Source organism: Protopterus annectens, chromosome 9.part0 (assembly GCF_019279795.1).
Source record: "Protopterus annectens isolate FY-2018-M chromosome 9.part0, PAN1.0, whole genome shotgun sequence".
NCBI lineage: Eukaryota > Metazoa > Chordata > Ceratodontiformes > Protopteridae > Protopterus > Protopterus annectens.
In genome coordinates this window covers 1,316,937,931-1,316,962,300 of record NC_056743.1, presented here as the reverse complement: position 1 = coordinate 1,316,962,300, position 24,370 = coordinate 1,316,937,931, and the positions used below count along the sequence as shown (strand labels likewise).

General features: G+C 42.7%; 1 protein-coding gene across 2 annotated transcripts in view; it reads left to right on the top strand.

Annotated features, from left to right (window-relative positions):
* The window catches only part of USP39 (ubiquitin specific peptidase 39), an 882,613-nt gene that overhangs the window by 139,051 nt on the left and 719,192 nt on the right, over positions 1-24,370 (top strand). For both annotated transcript variants that reach the window (XM_044084285.1, XR_006366329.1), the window contains exon 5: positions 3,709-3,861. In XM_044084285.1, coding sequence (XP_043940220.1) covers positions 3,709-3,861 — 153 coding nt within the window. The remainder of the gene's footprint in view (positions 1-3,708; positions 3,862-24,370) is intronic.

The window sequence follows — 24,370 nt, the reverse complement described above, 5'->3', positions numbered from 1 at the left end:
AGCTCCTTCCAGAGCCACTACGGCCAAACCCAGACATTCCAAAACCACCAGGTTTCAGTCCCAAGGGACTTTCAGAACTAAGCAACGGGGTGCTTCCACTTCCAAATCTAGAAACAACAAGGCACCACACTATGGTAAACAGTCTCAATGACTTCCCTTTGAAGTTACCAAGCACTTACCTCTTAGACGCCCCTTTGGGGGGAAAACTGGCAACTTGTAACCTAGGACAGATGGGTTTTAAATAATAGTGTTCCAGGGATACAGATTTCATTTCCACACACTGCCAACTCCAAACAGGTGGCCAGACCTGCCCCCAAATCAATGGGCAGAGGCTCAGAAACAAGTACATTCCCTCCTAAATATGGGGGCTTTTCAGCTAGTACCAGGAGAGGAAAAGGGGCAAGGTTTCTATTCCAGACTTTTCCTGGTACACAGAAAAGACAAATCATGGCGTCCAATTCTGGACCTGTCTACTCTAAACACCTTTCTCGACATTCCAAAATTCAAGACGCTGACTCTTCATCAGTTACTTCCTATGCTAGGCAAGGATGCCTGGTTGGCAACTCTCGACTTAAAAAGAGGCTTACCTGCATATCCCAATCATGGAATCTTGCAGAAGATTCCTACGCTTCAAAGCAGGCTGCATGCATGATCAGTTCTCTGCACTGCCCTTTGGCTTGTCTACTGCACCCAGGGTATTCACAAAGTGCCTGGATCCAGTAATTGCATTTTGCAGGCAAAGAAATATTCAAATATAGCCATACCTGGATGATTGTCTAATTCAGGCAGAAAACCAGGCCATTCTTCTAAAACATCTGGCGTTTGTAAAAAGACTTCTGACCTGTCTAGGGTACACTGTAAACAAAAAGAAGTCTCAACTGGTACCCTCTCAAAAAATTACATTCCTGGGTGCAAGCTTGAATACAACTGCCCAGATGGTTTACCTTACACCAGAAAAGCAAATTCATTTGGTGACTTACTTCAAACAGGTGGCCACAAAAACCCTGCTATCTGCAAGGCAAATACTGCAAGCCTTGGGGTTCATGGCCTCATGCATTCTTCTAATTCCATATGCAAGACTGCATATGAGGAAACTTCAGTGGTACTTAAAATGTTTATGGAGTCAACATTGTCACAGCCTGGAAACAATGATTCCTATCATACCTTGCCTGCACCTAGAGTTCCTATGGTGGGCAGAGGCCTGCCACCAAAACAAGAGACTGCCATTCACACCACCCCCTGCTGCCCAAACCCTAACTACAGACGCATCAGACTATGCATGGGGGGCTCATCTGGCAGGGAAGTGCATTCAGGGCAAATGGAGTCCAAATCAAATGTACCTTCATATCAATCAAAAAGAAATGCTAGCTGTACAGAATGCACTGACAGCCTTCAAGGACCACCTTCATCCAGGACAATTACTGATAAAGACGGACAACATCACGGTTATTTGGTACATAAACAAGCAGGGGGGGTACACATTCCTACCCCCTCTGGAGACTAGCCATGGCATTGTAGAACACGGCCTTGAGCTACGAAGGACAACTACAAGCTCAATTCCTGCCAGGAAAGCAGAATGTTCTGGCAGACGAACTAAGCAGAAATCTCATGGACCCTCATGAATGGAAACTGGAACCATGGATTTTCAACATGTTGACACGCAAATGGGGAACCCAGACATAGATGTTTTTTGCCTCGCCCCAGAACTACCAGTTGGACAAATTTTGCACAAGAACTCATCGCAAAAAAGCCTGGAAAGAGGATGCTCTGTCCTTCAGCTGGGAAAACCTATCAGTCTATACCTTCCCCCTCTGCCTTTGCTCTCCAAAGTTCTACTAAAAGTCAAACAGGACAAACCAAAAATTATTCTGATTGCTCCAGACTGGCCTCGCCAACACTGGTACCCACTCCTGCACAGTGTGTCACACATTTCTCCATGGCACCTGCCTCAGACACCTTCCTTACTTTCTCAGCAGGAGAACCAAATTCTACACCCTCAGCTCCAAACATTGAATCTTGCAGCTTGGCTAATCACTTAAATTCACCCTTAGCATCCTTCAGCAAACCTGTGATGGATGTCATTTTGGAGGCAAGAAGACCTAGTACTAGAAAATCTTATGCTGACAAATGGAAAAGATTCTGTGCCTGTAATCAGTCTCAAGGGATGAGCACAGCAGTGCCCAGTTTACCTCAGATTTTGTAATACTTAACTGAGATGCTTCACAAGGGCCTGTCTTTTTCTTCCATAAAAATCCATGCCTCAGCCATTTCAGCTCATTACAACACAGACCCCCCCATTCTCTCATCCTCTTCTAAAGCAGTACATCAGAGGGGCCAAAAACTTGAGACCACCCAGGAGAGCTCCAACCCCTGCCTTGGACCTTAACTTTATATTGGAGAAACTCACTCTACCTCCTTACGAGCCAGCTGCGACTGCAGACTTAATTTTTTTTCCTGGAAAACAGCCTTCCTTTTAGCAATCGCTTCAGCTTTAAGGATATCTGAATTACAGGCCCTTATGGCAGTGGAGCCTTTCATCATCTTTCATGCGGACAGGGTGTCACTGAGGACCAATCCATCATTCATGCCCAAGGTGGTATCCAGTGTGGCTCTTAATCAGTCCATTCATTTGCCAACTTTCTTTCCTAATCCACAGAACAAGGGAGAGTGGATTCTGCATTCATTGGATGTAAACAGACAACTTGGATTCTACTTGGACAGAACTAAATCTCAAAGAAAATCTGAACAATTGCTGGTAGCATTTGCTGCAGGGGCAGAGGGGAAGGCTATTTCAAAGCAAACCATTTCTAAATGGATAAGCCATTGTATTCATTTCTGTTATAAGCACCATGGAAAACCTATCCCCCAGGGGATCAAATCTCATTCCAGCAGGGCTGCATCTAATTCAGCAGCCTTTCTCAGAGGTGTTCCTACCAGGGATATTCTAGAAGCTGCTACCTGGAGTTCAGTTCATACTTTCACCAAGCATTATCATTTACCATTTTTCTCTAAATCCAGAGCTGGCTTTGTTGGTCCTAATGCTGTATAAATCCATCCTCCCAACCTTAGCTTTGGGAATCTACCCAAATGTAATGAATGCAACAGTGAAACATGATGAACATAGTACAGTTGTGTACACTTACCATAAATGTAGATGTTCGAGTGTATTCACAGTTGCAGTCCTGGTTATCCTCCTTCCAGCCCCCTGTTTTTCGTTTACTTATACCTCTTCTTTCTTTCATTATGCTTAAAAGCCTTTTTGGTGTATTTGCTTTTGTTTGGAGGTATATTTTTGTGTTTCTACTTATATATATATATTTTGCTCCCCATTAGGGGGGCACCTGACATCTGGGGCAAGAAAAAGTGAGGTAATGGCGTCGGCTGCATGTTTTATACCCCTGACGACCTGGCGTCATGGAAGAAGGGACAGCAACCAGCGCAGGACCCAAGACAACAATCAGCCCGACTGAGGGCAACCTGCCAGCAGAATACACAAATGTAATGACTGCAACAGTGAATACACTTGAACATCTACATTTATGGTAAGTGTACACAACTGTACTTTTAGTAAACTAGAGAACTGTAGTGAAAGTCCTTACTGATGCAAAATGAATAGCATGTCAGATAAACTGGCAAGATTGTTTGTATTTCGGTGTGAATTACCCATACATATTCTGTTATATGTCACACTATTATTTTTACTTTCAGTATGTTTTGAAGCCTACTTTTACTAAGCAGCACATCCTTAACTTGGACAAACAGGCAAAACTTTGCAGAGCGTATGATGGCACCACATATTTACCTGGGATTGTGGGACTGAACAATATCAAGGCCAATGACTATGCTAATGCTGTGTTACAGGTAAGAACAGCACTGCTGTGACTGCTGCTAAATTGGCCTTTTTAATTTCTTGCCATAGTTTGTCCTTGGGATCAAAAGTTTTGATCTTGTTATAGAATCCTATTGTAAAATCTAATTTAGTTTCCAGTAATGAAGAAAAGGTAGCTGTCTTGTCAGGAGACAGTTATGGATGAATATTGAGGAACCATTGAGGCTTTTGTGTGTTCAGAATTGATCAGGTTACATCATTATGTATGGGGGAGAGTGTTTATATTCTTAAAATATGGACTGTCTATCTTTACATGACTTCTCTACTAGCCAGTTTTCTTTAGCAGTATATCCACCTCTGCACAAGCCAGTGTTGCTCTGTTTAATGTCATCAGACTAAGAGTTGATTCTGAGGCATGCACCACACTGTACTTTGCAAAAAAATAAATTAGTTTTGTTTAAAGATATATGCTGGAATGTAAACATTTCTAAAAAGACATTCTTAAGGGTTATGGTTGTATATCGTAACCAGTGTTTTTTTTTTTGTAAACAAACAGGTGGTGGTATAAATATGTTGCATTTGGGTCAGCCCCCCCCCGCCCCATGCAGCCATTCCAGTGTCCCATTATTTGGCTGTTTCTCCCCAGTTGCCATAAACACTGTTAAAAACTCTGTGTGCATACTACTTTCTGCTTTACTTTTACAACAATTACAAATATTTGGATTTAATTTAAAACTTTTATTTCAAATTTTCCAGCACAAACACTGATAGATGCTTGCTAAACAAAGCAATACAGTCTCAGAATGAAAACAGACTTCGCATTAAAACTTCTGTGACTTTGGAACTCACATTCATTGAAACAGCATTGAAACCCACATTCAAAGCAATGCATCTGGCCAGTGGCAGATTGTTTACCTTTGGGCTGTTTTCAAATCATAGACTCCTTGCACACATTTTTAAGACCATGCAAAATTTATTTGATTAACCTTTCTGATTTTATTAAATTATAATATTAAATTATATCCCCTTGTATAATACAACACCACTTTTTAGAGCATGTTTTAAATTTATAGCCAGTAAGCAAGGAAACAAATCATATGAACCAATAATACCAAACCTGCCCAATTCAGAACATTTCAACCATAAAAGTCCACTCAAACTTCTGTCATTTCAACCCACTAATATCAGTCAATATGCACAGTCTCTGCAGAAGTAAAAGTCATCTGAATAATTCCGCATTAAAGAGATCTGACTGTAACTAATGAAAAGGATGCTACTAGCAAAAAACTTTATATTTAAGTATTTTGTTTACAAATTCACTGCCTGCTGCCCTTGAATAAATTGCCACTGTTGCATTAAGCATAAGTGGTAATATTGCAAACAGGTTCATGGTTACTAGGCTTTTTATCCAAAGGAGGTCATACTCAAGACTGCAGCACCCCACCCTCTTAAAATCCCACACAGCATCAGCAATCCATCTACATGCTGTGGCCACCACCTTCTGCATCAAAACAAAAGCATGCTACTTGCTGTGCTACTAACACTGCTTTAAAATACGCACACACAGCAGTAATGCCATTTGCTAAGCAAAACAGTTGCATATTTTGGGTGGAGGATTTAGACTCTTGTTTCCTGTAGTTAAGGTACAGGGCTTGAGCCTAAGCAAATTACTTATAACCAAGTGCTAACCCTAACTAGGGCATTTCACTGTCTCACACACACACCTCAAACTTAATGCAAGAAATCTGGACCAAGTCTAAAATAAATAGGACCAGATTATAAGTATTTCTCTCATGAACTTAGAAAATTGCTAGAATAACAGGATTTGTGTTGGTATACATTTTTCCTAAAGGATATGACGTCTAAACCACAAATATCTGTCATTATTTAGCAACCTCAATCTTTTTATGAAGAAAAAACAAAAATATGGGGCAAAAATCTGGATATTCTGCAAAAACCTTGGCAGTTGAGAGGGGTATGCTACCTATCTCTTTTACACACACACACACACACACACACACACACACACACACACACACACACACACACCTCTCAACCTCTTAGCACAAGAGGTCTGGGCAAAGCCTGTCATAATGGGGGGACAAAGGCCCAAAACTAGGGACACATTTTAAATATTGCTCTTATTCTAGCAACTTTCTGAATCTATAACAGGATTTGTGTTAGAATACATTTTCTAAAAGATAAGTTTGAAACTAAACTCAAATGCATGCCATTAGTTACTAACTTTAATCCTTGAATCATCCCGGTGATTTCTGAAAAAAAAAGACAATTTTTATGAGGAACAGACCAAAAATATAAGGTAAAAATCTGGACATTCTGTGAAAATCTGTACAGTTGAGAGAGATTACATACCATACACCCCTACCTCCCTCATAGACCCTCTCCATGCCTCTCAACCTTTTAGAGAAAGAAATCTGGACAAAGACGCACATAATGGGGGGAAGTCGGGACAAATGTCTAAAAATAGGGGCACCTTTTAAATATTGCTCTTACAAACTTAGAAAATTGATAGAACAAGTTTTGCATTAGTATGAACTTTTCTGAAGGATATGAAGTCTAAAGCTCAAATGTCTGCCATTATTTGCTGTCTTAATCCTCAATAATTTACCAGAGATTGCCAGAAAAACACAGTTTTATGAGAAACAGACTGCAGATGGGAATCAAAATCTTGGCATTCTGCGAAAATCTGGACATTTCACACATTGACATTTTGCGAAAATCTGGACATTTCACAGACACACACACAACACATAACACACAACAAACAACACACAACACACCCCTTGAAACAAATCACCTGAAGTATGCAAAGCCTTTGTGGAGTGAAAGTAAAGAAATGTAGTTTTATGTTTGCCAGTGTGCAAAGCCATAGCTAGTGTGAGGTAAAGGGAGTGAGTGCCTTGGGTGCAAGCTGTTAGAGGGTATGATGGGCACTATAGGAAAAGTATCAGTGGATCCCTCCAAGTAAGTAAGCTCATGTGTGAAAAATCTTTTAAGTACTTGCAATTAACATTGCAACTACTTGTATGATTTTAAGGACTACCTCCGTGCATTTTTTAGAAACTGCAGCTACAAGTTAATATAGCTGGTATGGCTACTGAAGGAAAGATAAGAAAGAACTATTGAAACACAGAGCTCTTTTCCCAGTGAGCTAAATTACTTTTTTTTGGTTTGTGTCTTCAGTCCTGGAAGAGGTTATTTATTTATTGTTTTTCTGTCTCTCATCAACTGTGTTTGAGAGGGTATCAGATGACAATTTGCCTTGCCCAGGGTTCCAATTGCCACTGTATGCCTGTTTGGCCAAGTGATTCTTCAGAGTCACAGAGAACAATTGTTTAAAAATGTCACAGAGTCACAAATTGACAAACATAAGCACACATTCTTAATGCCCTTTGCCTTCACATCACATTCAAAACACACTCCAACCACTTCAGTACAAAGCAGCATGCTACAACCTTAGACATGTTCAAACAGACCACCTAAACAATACTAAAGGCCTTTGCATTCTAAAGGTAAAACACTGGTTTTATGGACATTATAAAAAACAAGATGTCAAATAATAGAAGAGAAGGCTTTAATGTCAAATGTAATGGTTTTGTCTTAATGTTTGGCAAGACATCTTCAGAATAAACAATCAACTTTGCTTCCTTTGTATACGTTTCTACGTAAATCAAATGATAAACCTTTAGCAGTGATCAAGTTTCTGTAAATATTGTAAAGGAAGGTCAAAAGAAAAAAAAAACTTCCAAGTTGGGAAGAACTTGTTGAAATTAAAGGCAAAAATCTCTTAAGTGACATATCAGATGAAACAAAAATGAATGGGTGATTTGCTTCTACCAAGAGGTGAACATGCAAGCATGGAGAATGCAAACCGAAAATGCTCTGAGTAGCTATCTGACAATTTAATATGATATGATAAGCAAACATCTTCAACATGGGTATAATAAGTAATTTTCCCTTCCTTTTCTGTTATTAAAATTAGATGCATTTAGGCTGGCATGTACATTCAAAAGTGAAAGCACACTCAGGAAAAGTGATACTACTGTTGTTATTATTACCATAATACAAGTTATTTATTGACTGTACTTTGTTATAAAGTGCTAATCATTTAATTGGATAGTCTCCTGGTAGCATTATAATTTTAACATACAATAATCCTTCAGTTATATAAATGAATGATTGTTTTAATTACTTTGCACACAGGACATGTAATTCTTAAATAGGATGTTCATCGTGCATACAGCTGCAGTCATAACAGATGGGTTATCCTGCCGTCAGGCGGGTCCTCGGTCGGCCGAATTCCAAAGTCTAGGTCTGGCGTTGGTTGTTGTCGCTTCTTCCCTGACGTCAGTGCGGCAGGGGTATAAAAGAACCAGCCGACGCCATCTTCTTCAGTCTTTCTTGCCGCGCGGTGCCCGAAGCAGAAGCAGTTCGCAAGTGCCGGTCGGCCAGCTCCTGAGATTTACGAAAATATTTCTGCCGAAGTCTTCTTGAAAGCTAAGTACCCCGTTGGGGAAACTTTTCTTGCCTCAGACCGATGTCAGACAAAGTTAATAATTGGAAGCAAATACCGCATAAGGATTTCCATTCTTTCTGTATTCCTTGCTTAGGCCAAGACCACGACGTCTCGGCCTGCCGTTTTTGTGCTAGATTCAACAAACGCACTATTAAGCGTCAGGCGGAGTTCGCCCAACACTATTTTGGTAAAAAATGTAATTACATTATGTCGTCGGATACTCCGACTCCAGTTTTGAGTAAAAGACGCAAAGATAAGGACCGACACACGAGGTCCGCGGCTTCTACCGACACCACGCTAAAGCCGACTACCAGTGCTCTGGTTCTCAGCGAGGCGCCTACGCAGCCCCTGAGTACCGATGACAGTTCTTTAGCGGTGTCTTCTGTGCCCGAGGTCGCAGGCTCCTCGGCCCCCACTCCGACTACAGATACCGACGCCACTCTTGGTGGGGAAACTCAGAGTTTAGACAGGCCTGCCACCTCTCAAGGTGTCTTCAGGCCTTCCTCCTTTTCCATTAAGGCTTTCACTAAATCTAAAGCAGCCATGAAAACTAAAAGACAAGGTCTACAGAGCCCCTCTCAAGGCTCCATGCCTAAAAAACAGATGCTCAAAATGGCTGAGGATGTGATTACTCTTATCAGGGGTTCTCAACCCCCCTCGGACAAAAGGCCCAGATTGGAGGAAGACTACCCTTCCTCAGATCAAGCCTCTATTGCCTCAGAACATTATGAGGACCAGGAATATTCATATTCCCCTTTTGAAGACTCTGATGCTGAGGAGTCCATTCCCTCGGTCTCCCCCCCTGAGGACTATTCTTTTGGGGAAACCTTGCATACCTTGAGGGAACACTTTCACTGGGAAGGCCAAGATTACTCAGATTCCAAGAAAAGGCTCAGGGATTTTCTCTTGCTTCCCCAGCACAGGCCTCTGGCTATCCCTCCTGTCTTGGATATATTAGATGATGTGTACACAGAAGCCAGCCTCAACCCAGATTCTTTACCTCCAGCTCCTGTTAAACCTGACAGGTATTACCGGGTTCCTGATTCACACCAATTCCTATACAAAAGCCATGCTGGTGGCCCAGAAACTATTTCACAGGGTCCCAAGGGAATTAAGGCCTCTACTGCCAAAAACCCATTACCTTCAGAGAGAGATTCCAGAGCTTTAGAAAGGTGGGGGAAAAAGGTATACACCTTGGCCACTTTAACCATGAGGGCATTAAACTGTCAGTTCCATATGTTAAAGTATCAACAGTTTTTGTTATCTCAGTTGAAAAGCAAAATGACACAACCTGAGCAACCAGATTTAAAGGAGTTGCAGGATTTGTTGCATAGTGCAGAGCAAGTGGGTAAACATACCTTGCAGTGTAGTTTTGATGCTTTAGAGGCCTCATGTAGAGCTGCTGTTACAGGGTCTGTCATACGTAGACATGCTTGGCTCAAAGAGCAAACCTTACCAGATCATGTCAAAGCTAAATTACTAGATGCACCTCTTCAAAAAGATGTATTGTTTGGTGTTAAAGCTGAGGAGGTACTAAAGAAAATGGAGGAAAAGGCAAGATCAATGCAAACAGTGAAAGATTTCCTACAGGTACAACCTCCACGTTTCAGCAGAAACTGGCCTTCAAAAAATTGGTCCTTTCCAGCCACAGACAGACCTCAAAGAGGCAGATACAGGCGCCCGAGGGGTAGAGGGCAATCTCAAGGATCATTTAGAGCCAGACAATGGCAAGCATCTACTCCAAGAGCTGGAGAAGATAGATCACAGTCATTCAGAAAGCAGACACAATGACTTTCCCCTTTGCATGCCAAGCAAAGCTTTAATGGCAGCACCTTTAGGCGGAAAACTGGGATTATTTTCAAAAAATTGGCATATTGTCACAAAAGACAAATGGATCCTGGACATTATAGACAGAGGCTACAGATTCCACTTTCACACCCTTCCAAAAATGAGAGGCATGCCAAACCTGCCACAAAATCAAAGGGCAGAGGCACAAAAACAAATTTCTGCTCTCATGGACATGAAAGCTATTCAAGAGGTACCTGCAAAAGAACAGGGTCAAGGTTTTATTCCAGACTATTCCTGGTACCAAGGAAGGACAAAGATTGGAGACCTATTTTGGACCTATCCATCCTAAACACATATTTACTCGTACCAAAATTCAAGATGCTCACATTACAGCAGCTTCTTCCCATGCTGGGCAAGGAGTCTTGGCTGGTAACATTGGACCTCAAGGTGGCATACCTGCTTGTCCCTATCAGACAAGATTGCAGAAGATACCTCAGATTTCTTGCAGGTTCAACCCATTATCAATTCTCTGCATTGCCCTTTGGCTTGTCTACTGCGCCCAGAGTGTTTACGAAATGCCTGGCATCAGTAATTGTTTTCTGCAAACTTCAAGGGATACAAATATACTCATATCTGGACGACTGCCTGATCCAAGCGGACAACAAGCACATACTTCTGAAACACCTGGCGTTTGTAATAAAATTGTTGAACTTTCTGGGATACACAGTCAACAAAAAGAAATCAAAACTAATACCCTCTCAAACAATAATTTTCCTGGGTGCCAGCTTGAATACAAACACCCAGATGGCCTACCTCACGCCAGAGAAGCAAGGGCAACTATCTCAATACTTCAGCAAAATGGCAACCTTCACCAGGCTGACTGCAAGGAAAGTCCTGCAGGCTCTGGGATTCATGGCATCTTGCATCCTGCTGATCCCATGTGCAAAGCTGCATATGAGGAAACTTCAGTGGTACCTAAAAAACTTATGGTCTCAACACAGCCACAGTTTGGAAACAATTATACCACTCATTCCATGTCTTCAAATGGAATTTCTGTGGTGGGCTCAAGCATGCCAAATTAACATAGGTCTCCCCTTCTGCATGCCTCAAGCAAATCAAATCATCACAACAGATGCCTCGGACTACGCCTGGGGGGCGCACATGGCAGATCAGTGCATTCAGGGCAAATGGTCCCAAAAAGAGAAGCACGTACACATTAATCAAAAGGAAATGCTAGCAGTACAAAATGCTGTTATGGCCTTCAAAGACCTACTGCACCCAGGCCAGCTATTGATAAGGACAGACAACACCACAGTGATGTGGTACATAAACAAACAGGGAGGAACTCATTCATACCCCCTGTGCAGACTAGCCATGTCCCTTTGGAACACGGCTCTGGAATTGCAAATCCAACTTCAAGCACAATTCCTGCCAGGGAAGGAAAACACGCTGGCAGACAACCTAAGCAGAAATATGACAGATCCACACGAATGGAAGTTGCATCCTCAAGTTTTCGCAAAGATAATTCAGGCATGGGGACAGCCAGACATAGATCTCTTTGCTACCCACAGAAATTACCAACTGAAAAAATTTTGCTCAAGGACCTATCCACAGGCCTGGAAAGTGGACGCACTTTCTTTCAATTGGACAACATTGACAGTCTATGCCTTTCCACCTCTTCCTCTGCTGCCCAAAGTTCTATTAAAAGCCAGAGCAGAGAGGCCAAACATGATTCTCATTGCTCCAGACTGGCCAAGACAACACTGGTATCCACTCCTGAAGAGCCTGACGCATTCCCCACCATGGATCCTGCCTCTAGTGCCTCTTCTGTTGTCCCAGCACAACTTCAAAACTCTTCACAGTCAGCTGAAAACCCTCTAGCCACATGGAGGATTCCTTGATTTCCTAACAGACCCTCCTCTCCAAGGAGGTGCAGGATGTCATCTTGGAGGCCAGAAGACCTTCTACTAGAAAAGCCTACTCTGCCAAATGGAAACGGTTTTGTGCCTGGAATCGGAAAAAGGGCCAGAATCCTTGGGTACTAAATTTACCTCAAATATTACAGTACCTAGCTGAGATGTTAACCAGTGGACTTTCCTTCTCCTCCATCAAGATCCATGCTTCAGCCATTTCTGCACAATACAACACTGATCCTCCTTTATTCTCTCATCCTCTCTTAAGACAGTTCCTCAGAGGGGCTAAGAATATAAAACCCCCAAGGAAACCACCAGTACCTGCTTGGGACCTCAACATCATTTTAGAAAAACTGACCCTGCCTCCATTTGAGCCAGCTGCTTCAACAGAACTGCAGTATTTATCATGGAAAACAGCCTTCCTTCTGGCTATCTCCTCAGCACGCAGGGTTTTGGAACTACAGGCCCTCATGGCTGTGCAACCTTTCATCATTTTCCATCAGGACAGAGTTTCCTTACGAACCAACCCTTCCTTTATGCCAAAGGTAGTATCCAGTGTAGCCTTGAATCGGACTATCCACTTACCTACCTTTTATCCTAACCCACAAAACAAAGGGGAAAGACTACTACATTCCTTGGACATTCACAGACAACTTCGTTATTATTTGGACAGGACAAAGCCATTCAGAAAATCAGAGCAACTCTGTGTCCTATGCTACAGGTGCTCAAGGAAAGGCTATCTCCAAACAGACAATCTCAAAATGGATAGCCCACTGCATACGCTTTTGTTACTCATTTCATGGAAAAATTGTGCCTACAAGCATCAGATCTCACTCCACAAGGGCCACAGCTACCTCTGCAGCTTTCTTCAGGGGGGGGTTCCTACCAAGGACATTTTGGAAGCAGCCACTTGGAGTTCTGTGCACACTTTCTCCAAGCACTATCACCTTCCACTTTACTCTAAATCTAGAGCAGGCTTTGCCACAGCAGTCTTGCAGGGCATCCTTGCTCCTCCTAGTTCCACTTAGTGCCTGCCACCCCTTTTTAGCTTTGGGATTCTACCCATCTGTTATGACTGCAGCTGTATGCACAATGAACATAGTACAGTTTTGTACCTACCATAAATGTAGATGTTAGAGTGCTAATACAGCTGCATTCCAGGTTTCCCTCCCTCCATCCCCTCTTGGGACAGGCCTTATGACAAACACCTCCTCATACAACCTGATTGGGGTATTCTTTTATGGTGTATTTGCTTGCAAACTACTGGTTTTTTGATTATATTACATTGCATTATTACATAAGTTTATGTTTTGCCTTCCTTCTGGGGGCACCTGACATCTGGGGCAAGAAAAACTGAAGAAGATGGCGTCGGCTGGTTCTTTTATACCCCTGCCGCACTGACGTCAGGGAAGAAGCGACGACAACCGACACCGGACCTAGACTTTGGAATTCGGCTGACTGAGGACCCGCCTGACGGCAGGATAACCCATCTGTTATGACTGCAGCTGTATTAGCACTCGAACATCTACATTTATGGTAGATACAAAACTGTACTTTTTCCAGAGCCTAGCTGGCTGGCTCTTCTGAATTTTCCTTTTTGTTTTTATATGCCATTATTTTAAATAGAAAGTGCATGTAAGACATTAAGAACATTTCACCATCTCCAGCAAAATGCTTACAAGTAAAGTGGATAGCAAAGAGTAACCCTATACAGAAAAAGCATTCCTAAATATTAAAATGTTGAACATCAGTATAGCAATGAAGTATGTATCTCAAGAGTCTCTGATTTGGGCAGAAATGTTGCTCTGTCCCTCCTAAAATCAGTGACTTTTTGAGAGATAGTGGATTATAGTCAACGAATAATAGTAATCCATAACCGTTACAGACTCAAGTTCAGAAAATGCATGTTTTCTTCCAAGTCTGTCAAATTTTTGTATTCCAATATTTAAACAGCATCATCTCTGATTTGGATGCTTCTTTTAATTTTGTTTCTGTCCTTTATACTGGATATACAATGTTGAGACTTCTGCACTGGAAGTAACAACATGTGCCTGAAATGCATTAAAATGTTAGCTTTGTAAAAATGATGAAACCAGCCCAAACAGGGCATTGTATCCAATCTATAAAAATATTTTAAAATCCATCAGCAATAACCTGTCAGTGACAGAGATATGTGCCACTTCTGACAGCAACTAAGACTTGCCTCCTATCAGAAGTGTTTACAGATATGACAGCCCCCCCCACCTATCCACATATATGCATTCATGCTCACGCACAGCCACAGCCCCCAACCCAATCATACTGACAGAAACAGTCAGTCAACAGTAAAGACATACATCTGAAACACACACTTGCAAGGCAGAGCTCTGGTCCAGAGACTAGTATTTTTAGAACAGAGCTATTAATTTGAAACAAGGCAGAGGATGACCTGTTTTCTCTGCAGCAATAAAATTGCACAAACAAAAGAACTAAGGTGACATTCATTATACCTGTTAATCCTACTGACTTTTTTTTTCACATGATGAGCAAAAACTTTTACAGACCCAGAAGAGGCCATGTCATTACTGCAGAAGCTGGTAAACCTCAGAGTCACACAGGAAGAAGAGAGAAGAAATACTAACATACAGCAGGCTGGGGAAGGACAGCCTGTGACTTGTGAGTGGAGACCACAAAAAGAGCTGTTTCAATTATTAAAATGGCAACAGATGTTAAAAGAGATGGTCCGGACTGTGTATAAGAGGTGAAGAAATGAACTTGTGTTTGCATGCTGGACTGAAAGGGACTATTGAGTGAATGTGAACAGCAAATGTACAAATAGTTGGACAGACAATGAATGGTCTGTTAACGTGTTTCATGCACTGTTTTAAAATATCTCTTTAAGTATTTGTTTTGCCTTTTGTACATAGCTTGTAGCTTGTTTTACAAAGTTTTTGTAAAAATAATATAAGGGAGAAAATGAAGGATTGATTATTGGAAGGAGTTCCCCTGGGCCTCTTCTGAACTTATTCAAGCACATAGTTGGGAAGTAGTTTGAAATGGGAGAGAGCAAATAGAAAAAGACTGGATGTATAGTGAGTTCTAAAGATGAGCTAAATAATGATATATGTTAAGATAGCATAACATTAAAGCTGTACAGAAATAAAGTTGGTGGAAGTAGGAGTTTATTTACAAAAGTAAATGCACAGGACTTTGAAGAACAGCAACTTAGTAGAAGTGGCCAGGAATGCAACAGTCGGGGATAAAAAAAAAAGAAAGAAAGCTAGAAGTTAACAATGAGAAACCAATTAAAACAAGTTAAAATGTGTTTATTCTACTGGTAAATGTAAACTAAAGTTAACTCGGTAGTGCTAATGTCAGTTTAAAAGAAATGAAAACACTGAGGTCAGTCAGACAATTTTGGTTCTGTTAGACTATAAGGAGGAGGGCATCACTAAGACATTACCTGGAGCATGGCTAGTTACTATTAAAAAGGACAGGAGGAAGAGGCAAGATGTCAAAAGCTGTTGGGAACGGAGTGAAAGTGACTCCAAAACAGGAAGCTAAAAATGTATGTATTGTTAATGGGGGTGTGTTTAACTGTTGTTGGGTGAGGCCGTGGGGGAGGGAATTAATATTATCAAAATTACAGGAAAGCTTGGAATTTAAGGGGAGAAAAGAGTTTAAAGGTGGCACTAAGAAGAGAAGAAAATAAACTGACACTAGTAGCTGAATGGAAACTAAAGTGAAAGTGGTAAGATGGAATGTTAATCATCTGGTAAACCAAGAGGGAATACTGAGGCATTTAAAAAAAGGAAAAGGACGTATTTGATTGCATTGTAGTAGACACATTTGACACCAGATGAAGCAGTGCTAAAGCCTCATGGGGCAGAAAAGGCAGAGGGGAGTAGTTTGGTTAATAAAAAATACAGTACTTCTCCAGGTAGAAGACATTTAAGTGGATGAACTGGGAATATATTCTGGTTTTAAAGGATATAACCTCCAAAGACCACAATGTCAGTAATGAGGGGATTACTAGGGAAGATAGTGACATTTCAACAAGAATTACTGCTTATAGTTGGGAACTGGAATGAAGTAACAGAGATGTGGATAAAGGACCACAAAGTCATCATGGGAGGGAAAAAAAGCCACAGAGAATATGCAAATGCAGTAGGCTGGAAAGATCTGTGGAGGATATGGAAAGTGCAAAACTATATAGGAGGCTACACGTGTTTCAGCAAGATATCACTGTTGGTCTAGAAGAGACCAATGCTATGTAAATGAATATGAAAAAGCAGTGGAAGGTATAGAATATGAACTGGTAACTTTTCAGACTATGCACTGATGGGTATACATTTAAAGGTGGTGGCAGGGGAAAGGCTCCCAATGTTTTCCAGAATGGTGGTTAGAGAGAGAACAGAAAGTAGCTTAAGGAGGAAATAAGGAAAGTTTTAGAAGGTAAGATTAGCTGGAAGTGGAGGGAGTGGGATAAATACAAAAGAGCAGTTAGGGAAAGAGTACAGATTAAGATTCAAGAGATGAGCCAAAAAGCAGAAGTAAAGAGAAGGGCCATGTTGCCCGAGCTAGAGAGACTATACAAAGGTTAACTATTCAAGTCAACGAATGGGTGAAAGAGAGGGAACTGTTCTTTAAGCAAAATCTATAGAAACTAGAAGATGAGAAAATTCTATCAAAAAGGGCAAGACGAGAGAAAATTTGTTTTGCGAACACCTTTAAGGGGCTCAAGGAGCTGTCAGACTAAGGCATCAAGAAGCAGTAAAGGGAATATACAACTTCAGGAAAGCGGGCTCAGCACAGAAGAAAAGAAAACTGAAGGGTATCCTGGGCAAATATCAGAAATATGGTGCAGATTTATATAGAGAAGAGAGGAGCACTTAACAAGTAGAATGGGGGGGGGGGGGGGTAATATGGGAGAGATGACAAAAATGAAAAGCAGGAAATCACCAGGATTGGATTGCTAATACAGGTCTGGATGGAGAAGAAAAAGAGAGTGGGAAGAGGTAGAGTATTACAGGGAGAGGACGTACCACAGTTATGGAAAGATGCAGTAGCAGCAGTGATACGTAAAGAAGGGAAAGATCCGCTGCTGCCGTCCTCCGATTACCAATATCCATTTTAAAATAGGACTGTAAATGCTTTCATGAGAATCATTGTAGGTAGATCAACCAAATTGGTACTGGGCATAATACAAGAAGATCAAACTGGATTTGTGGGGAGATGGGGGGACAGCAGACAATGTTTTTGTTTTGTTTTGTTTGCTTGTTTATTTTTTATTTACTGGGGTGGTGCATTGATCAATTTCAGGCTCATTCTGTTTGAAATACAAAATATTTCATAAAGAAATGTAAGCAATATCAGAGTAATTCAGACTAATTATTTAGAAAAAATGTATGTATTTTAATGAACAAGCGCAGTGCAATGTACAGCTAAAAAGAGTGTAATGTACAATATTACACATTGGTTTGTAAAATGGGTCAATCTTCAGTAAATCTTGGTAGGAGAAGATACTTGGTTAGGTGTTATGTCCTGTGTTGAAGCAGGAGCATTTGGCTTGGACGAAGAAGTGCTTTTTGAGTTGCATTATGGATTTGGAGCAAGTGTTGATTTCCTTTATGCTGATGATGGGAACTTCTTGTACCTATTCTTTGATATCATAAGAACATTGCTGACAATAGAAGTTCCAAAGGGGATGCAAAGTAGCACTTCTCTCACTAGACGCTGAGAATGTATGTGACCTGGTAAGTTGGGAGTACTTGTTTAAGGAGATTCAGAGGGAGACGATCCCCAAGAGTAGGTGAACCTGATGTGGTAAATGCAAAATGAGGCTAAAGTTGAGCAAGACTGTCTAAAGAAATAATGTTAGAGTGAAGCATGTGACCAGGCTGTCCATTCTCCCCAATATTTGCACTTTACGTGGAGCCGCTGGCAAAAGAAATAAGGGATTCTGAAATTAGAACCAATGAATGGATAGACAGAAGGAGACTACAATGAAAGTGGATGATATCCTCTTTCCCATAGTTAATCTAGTGGAGGATTTAAAGAAATTATGGGCTAATGTTAATCAAACTGCCTCGGTGGCAAATGGGTTCTGAGCCTGCTCAGACCCACACTGCCACCTTTCTAGAGCTCAGAATCCCCTCCTCTGACTCCCTGTGATAGGGAATTGCTAATCCCATGCCATCAGGGGAATCCTAGCCCCTGTCACAGAAAGTCAGTTCTGTCTTCTAGTGCCAGCTGTAGGACTAAAGACTGAATCTCAACAGCCTGCATTGGTAGAGTACAGCTTCCAGACGTGGATAAAGATCCCTTTGGGAGCTTCCTGTCTTATTTTATTATAAGTTTTGATTTCTTTCTGTTTTGTTAAAAAAACAGCATATATTTATGCATATGTATTTTGTGTGTGTGTATATGTGTATATGTATGTATATATATATATATATATATATATATATATATATATATATATATATATATATATATATATATATATACACACACATATACACATATATATTTATATAAAAATATATGTATGCATGTGTATATATATATATATATATATATATATATATATATATATTTATATAAAAAATATATGTATATATATATATATATATATATATATATTAAAAATATATATATATATAAATTAAAAATATATGTATTTATATATATATATATATATATATATGTGTGTGTGTGTAAGAATATAATTAGATAATTTTTAGTCTGATGTTGTTAATCTTCTTTCCATTCGTCACTGATGGGTTAGGTCCCGAGCCCTCGGAACCGAGTCTGCCTATTACCAAGCTCACTCCAGCTAAAAAACTCTCGAGCTAAGCTTCTACACAGAATGCCCTTCTCCGTGTTACCTCAGATCTTGTTTGCCACGTAGCCAAGCTTTCAGCTAAGTGAAAACTTTTTTGATATTTTGTGTGAAAAACTCTTTGAGATTTCTTGCTTTATTGACCATTAGCCTTTCTTGTGTTAAATTACAGTTAGATCTTGTTCTCTCTTCTTCCTTACTCTACCCGTTGGTAATCTTTCGGGTGCCATTGTTGGTATGGCCCTCTCTCTTTACCCTTATGGTATTCCTCCCAATACCATAGTTGGTATTTCTTTTTCCTTCCTAACCTACTAGTGCTTTTTTAGTAAGTTTCTGTTATGTGTGTATCTGTAACTACGATGTGCTTTTTGAACTCTGTCTGAATTGCTAAAGCAGACTTATTTTGATTCGGTTTTCAAGTACTAGCCTGTTCTGTGTCGCTTTCAAGATGTCTGATAAGAAGCGTACTTCGGGTTTTAAGCATTGTACTTTGTATTTCCTAATAGTGACTTTCACGATGATTGTGTGTATTGTTTTGGGGTGCCCCATCTTTCGGTGCAACCTCCCTGTGGCATTTGTCAAAGTTTCAGTCAATGCACTCTGAGCGCAAGAATAAATGGATTCTGAAAGGGTTACTTAAGTCTCCCTTTTTAGAGGCCATTTCTGCGATGGAGGTCTCAACCCCTCCTACTAAAGACGAAAAGAGGGACCACTCTGTTCCCTCTTCACCCTTGGGTGATCAGGGTAAGCCTGTGAAACCAAAAGTTCCTAAGTTGTCCTCTGAGCATAAGTCGGCCTCGGCACTGTCCTTGTCGGCTCCAAGCTCTTTGAAACTTACAATATCGGTGCCAGGTTTGGCTCCGATTCTACCTCCGGCACCAACGATAGACCTCACCACGCCTGTTAAAACTTCAGCACCTGTGATCACTCCGATTCAGTGCATTCCTTTGGTGCCTACCTCTGATTTGACATTAGAACCTTCTGATTTGGCTCAGAGTGCCCCTTTGGCACAGAGAGTTGTTCCGTCTTCAGTTCCAACTAAACTGGACTTGACCCCTCTAATCCCAGTCTTGAAACTTGAGACATTGGTGCCGGCAAACTTTGCACCATGGACTCTATACTATACATCCATAGACCTGTTCCTGGGTCATACGTATAGCTCGTTCATTGATCGACCTGACTTCCCATCCGGAGTATCAACTAGATCCACCAGGAGCCTGTCAGAACTCAATGTGGTGCGTTTTGTGGACCAGCTGTTGGCAGCCAGGGGGATACTCACACCTTCTAAGACCCATCTGCCTCCAGGGCTTGGGTTGGTTTTTCCACGCACTCAGTCTTATTCTCCTCCTTTGACCATTCTGGTTCTGAAGCATTCTGCTTTGACGTCCTTCTTAGAACCCACCACTTCAGTGCCTATAGTGGACCTCATTCAGGCACCAGGTTTGCCCCTTTGGTCCTCTGTTCCTACGGAATCTGTCCTTCCTCAGTCTCTAGATTGGGGGGGCGGACTCTTCAGCTCTGGACATGTTCCAAGTGTGCTTTTGGTTCCATTCTCGGTGCCGGTTGTCTCATCTGCACTGATCCTGCTTGAGGCTCCATCCGTGAGTTTGTCGGAGTGGTGTGTGACCCCGGTCCCGAGGTAGTCTTTCTCTGTTCTGGGCTCCCATCCCTCTTCAGGCAGACCTTCTTTCTGCGTGATGGAGAGGGCTCTTGCTTCTGGGAGCATTCCATTGACGTCGGAACCCCAGTTCTCGCCCCCTGAGCTACAGCTGACCCAGACCACCTTCCCTGGGCACCAGGCAGAGAAGCCACAGGACACCCCTGTTCAGGGTACCTGCTCTTCCGAGTCCTCCTCAGAGTCCCCCCACTGAGGAGCCCCCTCGAAAGAGATGGTGCAAGAGGGAGCATGTAGACTTGCCTGAGGAGTTTCTAATGGAAGACACGGATTGCAATGATGGTGAAGGGTCCCTACGGTCACCTCCTGATGTCTCTTTTGGAGACCTCCACGAAATGCTGAAACAGAGTGGTGACTGGAAGCCCTCCAACCCTTTGTATGAGGAGTCCGTGTTCCTGCAGGCTTTTCTGCCCAGCCATCTACCTCTTGGGTGACCCTGCCTGCCAACAAGATTGTTATGCAGTGTGGTTGGAATATCCCTGATTCCATTGAGGCGATCCCTCGGAGACCTGACAAAATTCTTTCCCTGCCCGAGGAGAACCCGCACTGGTCCAGAGGGTTACCAGTCGACGCTATGGTGGTGACGGTGGCCATGTAAAAGGACTTGGCTGAGGAGAGTTCGGCTGTCCACCCACCCAACATAGAGACCTGGGTGGTGGACAGACTTGGGAAGCAAGTTTATGCATCAGCGACCTTTGCCATATGGTCTCTGAACTACTTGGCACATTTTACGAGGCTCCAGTGGAACTTGATCTCAGAACTCTCTGGAACACTCACAGGGCAGGTGTCTGACGTGTTAAGGGATAAAGTTGCCTCGCAACTTGCAACCCTTGAATCTATTTCCAACTCATCCATGAGGTTGCTATCGCATGCAACCGAAGGGGTGGCTAGAGTGGCGGGTTCAGGCATTGTCATGAGAAGTCATGCCTGGATGTGCATTTGTGACCTCGGTGATCCCTTCAAGTTTTCCTTTCTGAATGCTCCCATTGAAGCAACATCCCTTTTTGGCCCCAAGGTGAAGGACACGCTAGCCAGGTGCGAGCAAGATGGTAAGACCCTGTCTGCCATAGACCTACAGTTTTCCAATCCTCAACGTTCCTTTTCCAGGAATCAGAGGAGTGGGAAAATGTGGCACAAAAAAATCTCAGGGTCCTTTCCATGCCGCACATGGTGATGATACCCCCCAGGGGCAGAGGGGGGTAACAATTCCGGAAGATGCCCCTACAGGTGCAGATGTGGTCCTTGTAACCAGGGCTCCAGGGATTCCTTCTCTGGACAGCCTTACCAGCGCTCTTGAAGAGCAGCCCGATTTCTTAACTCTGGAAACAGTCTGGGGTCGTTTTTCTCTGCACCAAGCTGCCTGGCACTCTGTTACACCGATTGCTGGGTGCAGAGTATAATCACCGGTGGTTACACCATTCTCCTTTCTTGTTAACCAAAATTCCAAAAAAGCTTCCCGATGTTCCACCCGGTCAAAGGGAAGATGCAGCTTCAGAAATAATAAAGCTGTCTCAAAAAAAGTGTCATCCAACCAGTCCCACCAGACCAATGCGGATCCGGATTCTACTCCAGATTTTTTTGGTGCCAAAAAAGACAGGGGGGCGGAGACCCATTCTGGAGCTCAGCAGCTTAAACAAGTCTATCACCCAAACCAAAGTCCAGATGGTCACGGTTCAGTCCATTCTCCCTTTTTTAAGGGAAGGTGATTGGATGTGCTCGATAGATCTCAGGGATGCATATTACCGCATCGAAATGGACAAACGCTCCAGGAGTTTGCTTTGCTTCTGTCTGGGAGCCAGTCATTATCAATTTTGTGCCCTGCCATTCTGTCTCTCTCCTGTCCCCAGAGTGTTCACGAGGTGTATGGCAGTGGTCACAGCTCACGAGACTATAAGGATTCTGGGTGTTTCCATGTTTGGATGACTGGCTCCTCACCGACCCCACCAAGCATCTGCTGGTAACGGCCCTGCATTACACTCTCTCTGGCAGAAACTTTGGGCATAACAGTACACTGGGAGAAGTCAAACCTTACTCCTCCGCAGCAAATAGAATTCACTGGAGCAGTGTTCAATACCGGTCCTGTCTAGTGTCACTCTCAACCCATAGACTCCAGCAATTGAGACTCCAGGTCCGGGTGATTCTCTGTCAAACGTTTCAGCAAGGGAGGTTCTTCAGACCCTAGGATCCATGGCCGCTTCAATTCTGGTAGTGCCCCTTACTAAGCTGCACATGCGAATCCTGCAATGGCTACTACTTTCACAGTGGTTTTCAAACTATCACCGTCTCTGTTCCCATATTTATGTAACCAACTCCTGCAAGCAGGACCTTCTTTCGTGGATGAGGTCAGATGTAGAACTTTGGAGTCGTCCATTCCAGGCTCCCCAGCCCAAGGCCATTGTGACGGATGTTTCCCTGATCGAGTGGGGGGCCATTTGCAGGGAAAGACAGTCCAAGACTCATGGTCCACCCTAGAGGCCAACCTGCATGTCAGCATTCTAGAACTGAGAGCGGTGGTGTTTGTTGCAGGCATTTCACCCAGTTCTGCCTTCTGGGACGATTGCAGTTCAGTCAGACAATATGTCGGTGGTTTGGTAGATCAGCAAGCAAGGAGGAACAAAGTCCTACCCCCTATGTTGAGAGGCCATGAGAATCTGGCAGTGGACGATGGCTTCTGACCACTTTCTGATAGCAGCGCATATCCCGGGGAGCTCCAACGTAATTGCAGACAAACTAAGCAGATGCACCCTTCTGCATCACGAGTGGTCCCTCAGTCCCGAGGTGGCGACAGAAATCTTCAGCCATTGGGGCCAGCCATGCTGCGATCTTTTTGCCTCTCCATTGAACAAAAAGTGCAGCAGCTATTTCATCCTTTTCTCCTGGAGGGTGAGTCCCAGAGGGATGCTCTGATCCACGATTGGCCCACGGGACTTCTTTATGCTTATCCCTCCATCCCACTTATCCCACAGTTCTTAATGTAACCTCTTCAGTTGAGATGCAAGGTGATCCTCATAGCTCCATTCTGGCCTTGACAAGTTTTGTTCCCCTTCCTCTGGCCTCAGCTAGTGTACCCGCCATGGATTCTGGACCCTTGTCCAAATCTGATTACTCTCACCCCCAGGGGGTGAGCCACCCGAATCTGTCCAGTCTCAAGCTGACTGCTTGGTTTCTCCACTTCCGTTAGTTGCCAGGGAAGCTAATCTCACCTTACCTGTTTGGGACATCATTCTGGCCTCTCAAAAATCATCCACCAGAAGACTATATCAGGATAAATGGAAAAGGTTCTCCATCTGGGCTAAGGATAACATGCTAGACCCATATTCGGCTCCAGTGACTACAGTGCTGCAATAACTGGCTAAGTTTTTTGATAATGGAGCCTCTGCCTCGACCGTACGAGTACACCTGGTGGCGATTTCTAATTTTCACAATGGTGTAGATGGCATCCCCCTCATCTCCTTACGTCTTTGTAAAGCCTTTCTCGAGGGAACTTCTCGCATCAGGCCTCCTGTTAGATGGCCTGTGGAACCATGCAACCTCACTTGAGTCCTTCAGTCTTTGACTCAAAACCCCTTTGAACCTGCAGCGAAGTGTGACCAAAAGTTCTTGTCCTGGAAATCTTTGTTCTTAGTAGCCATCGCATCAGCCAGATGGGTCTTAGGGCTGCAGGCATTGTGTATCAAGAGGCCCTATCTGGTCTTCCATAAAGAAAGAGTATCACTCTGGATGATCCCATCCTTCCTCCCCAGAGTTGTCTCGGATTTCTCCATTTACCAGACCATTGACCTACCTGTGTTCTTACCAAATTTTT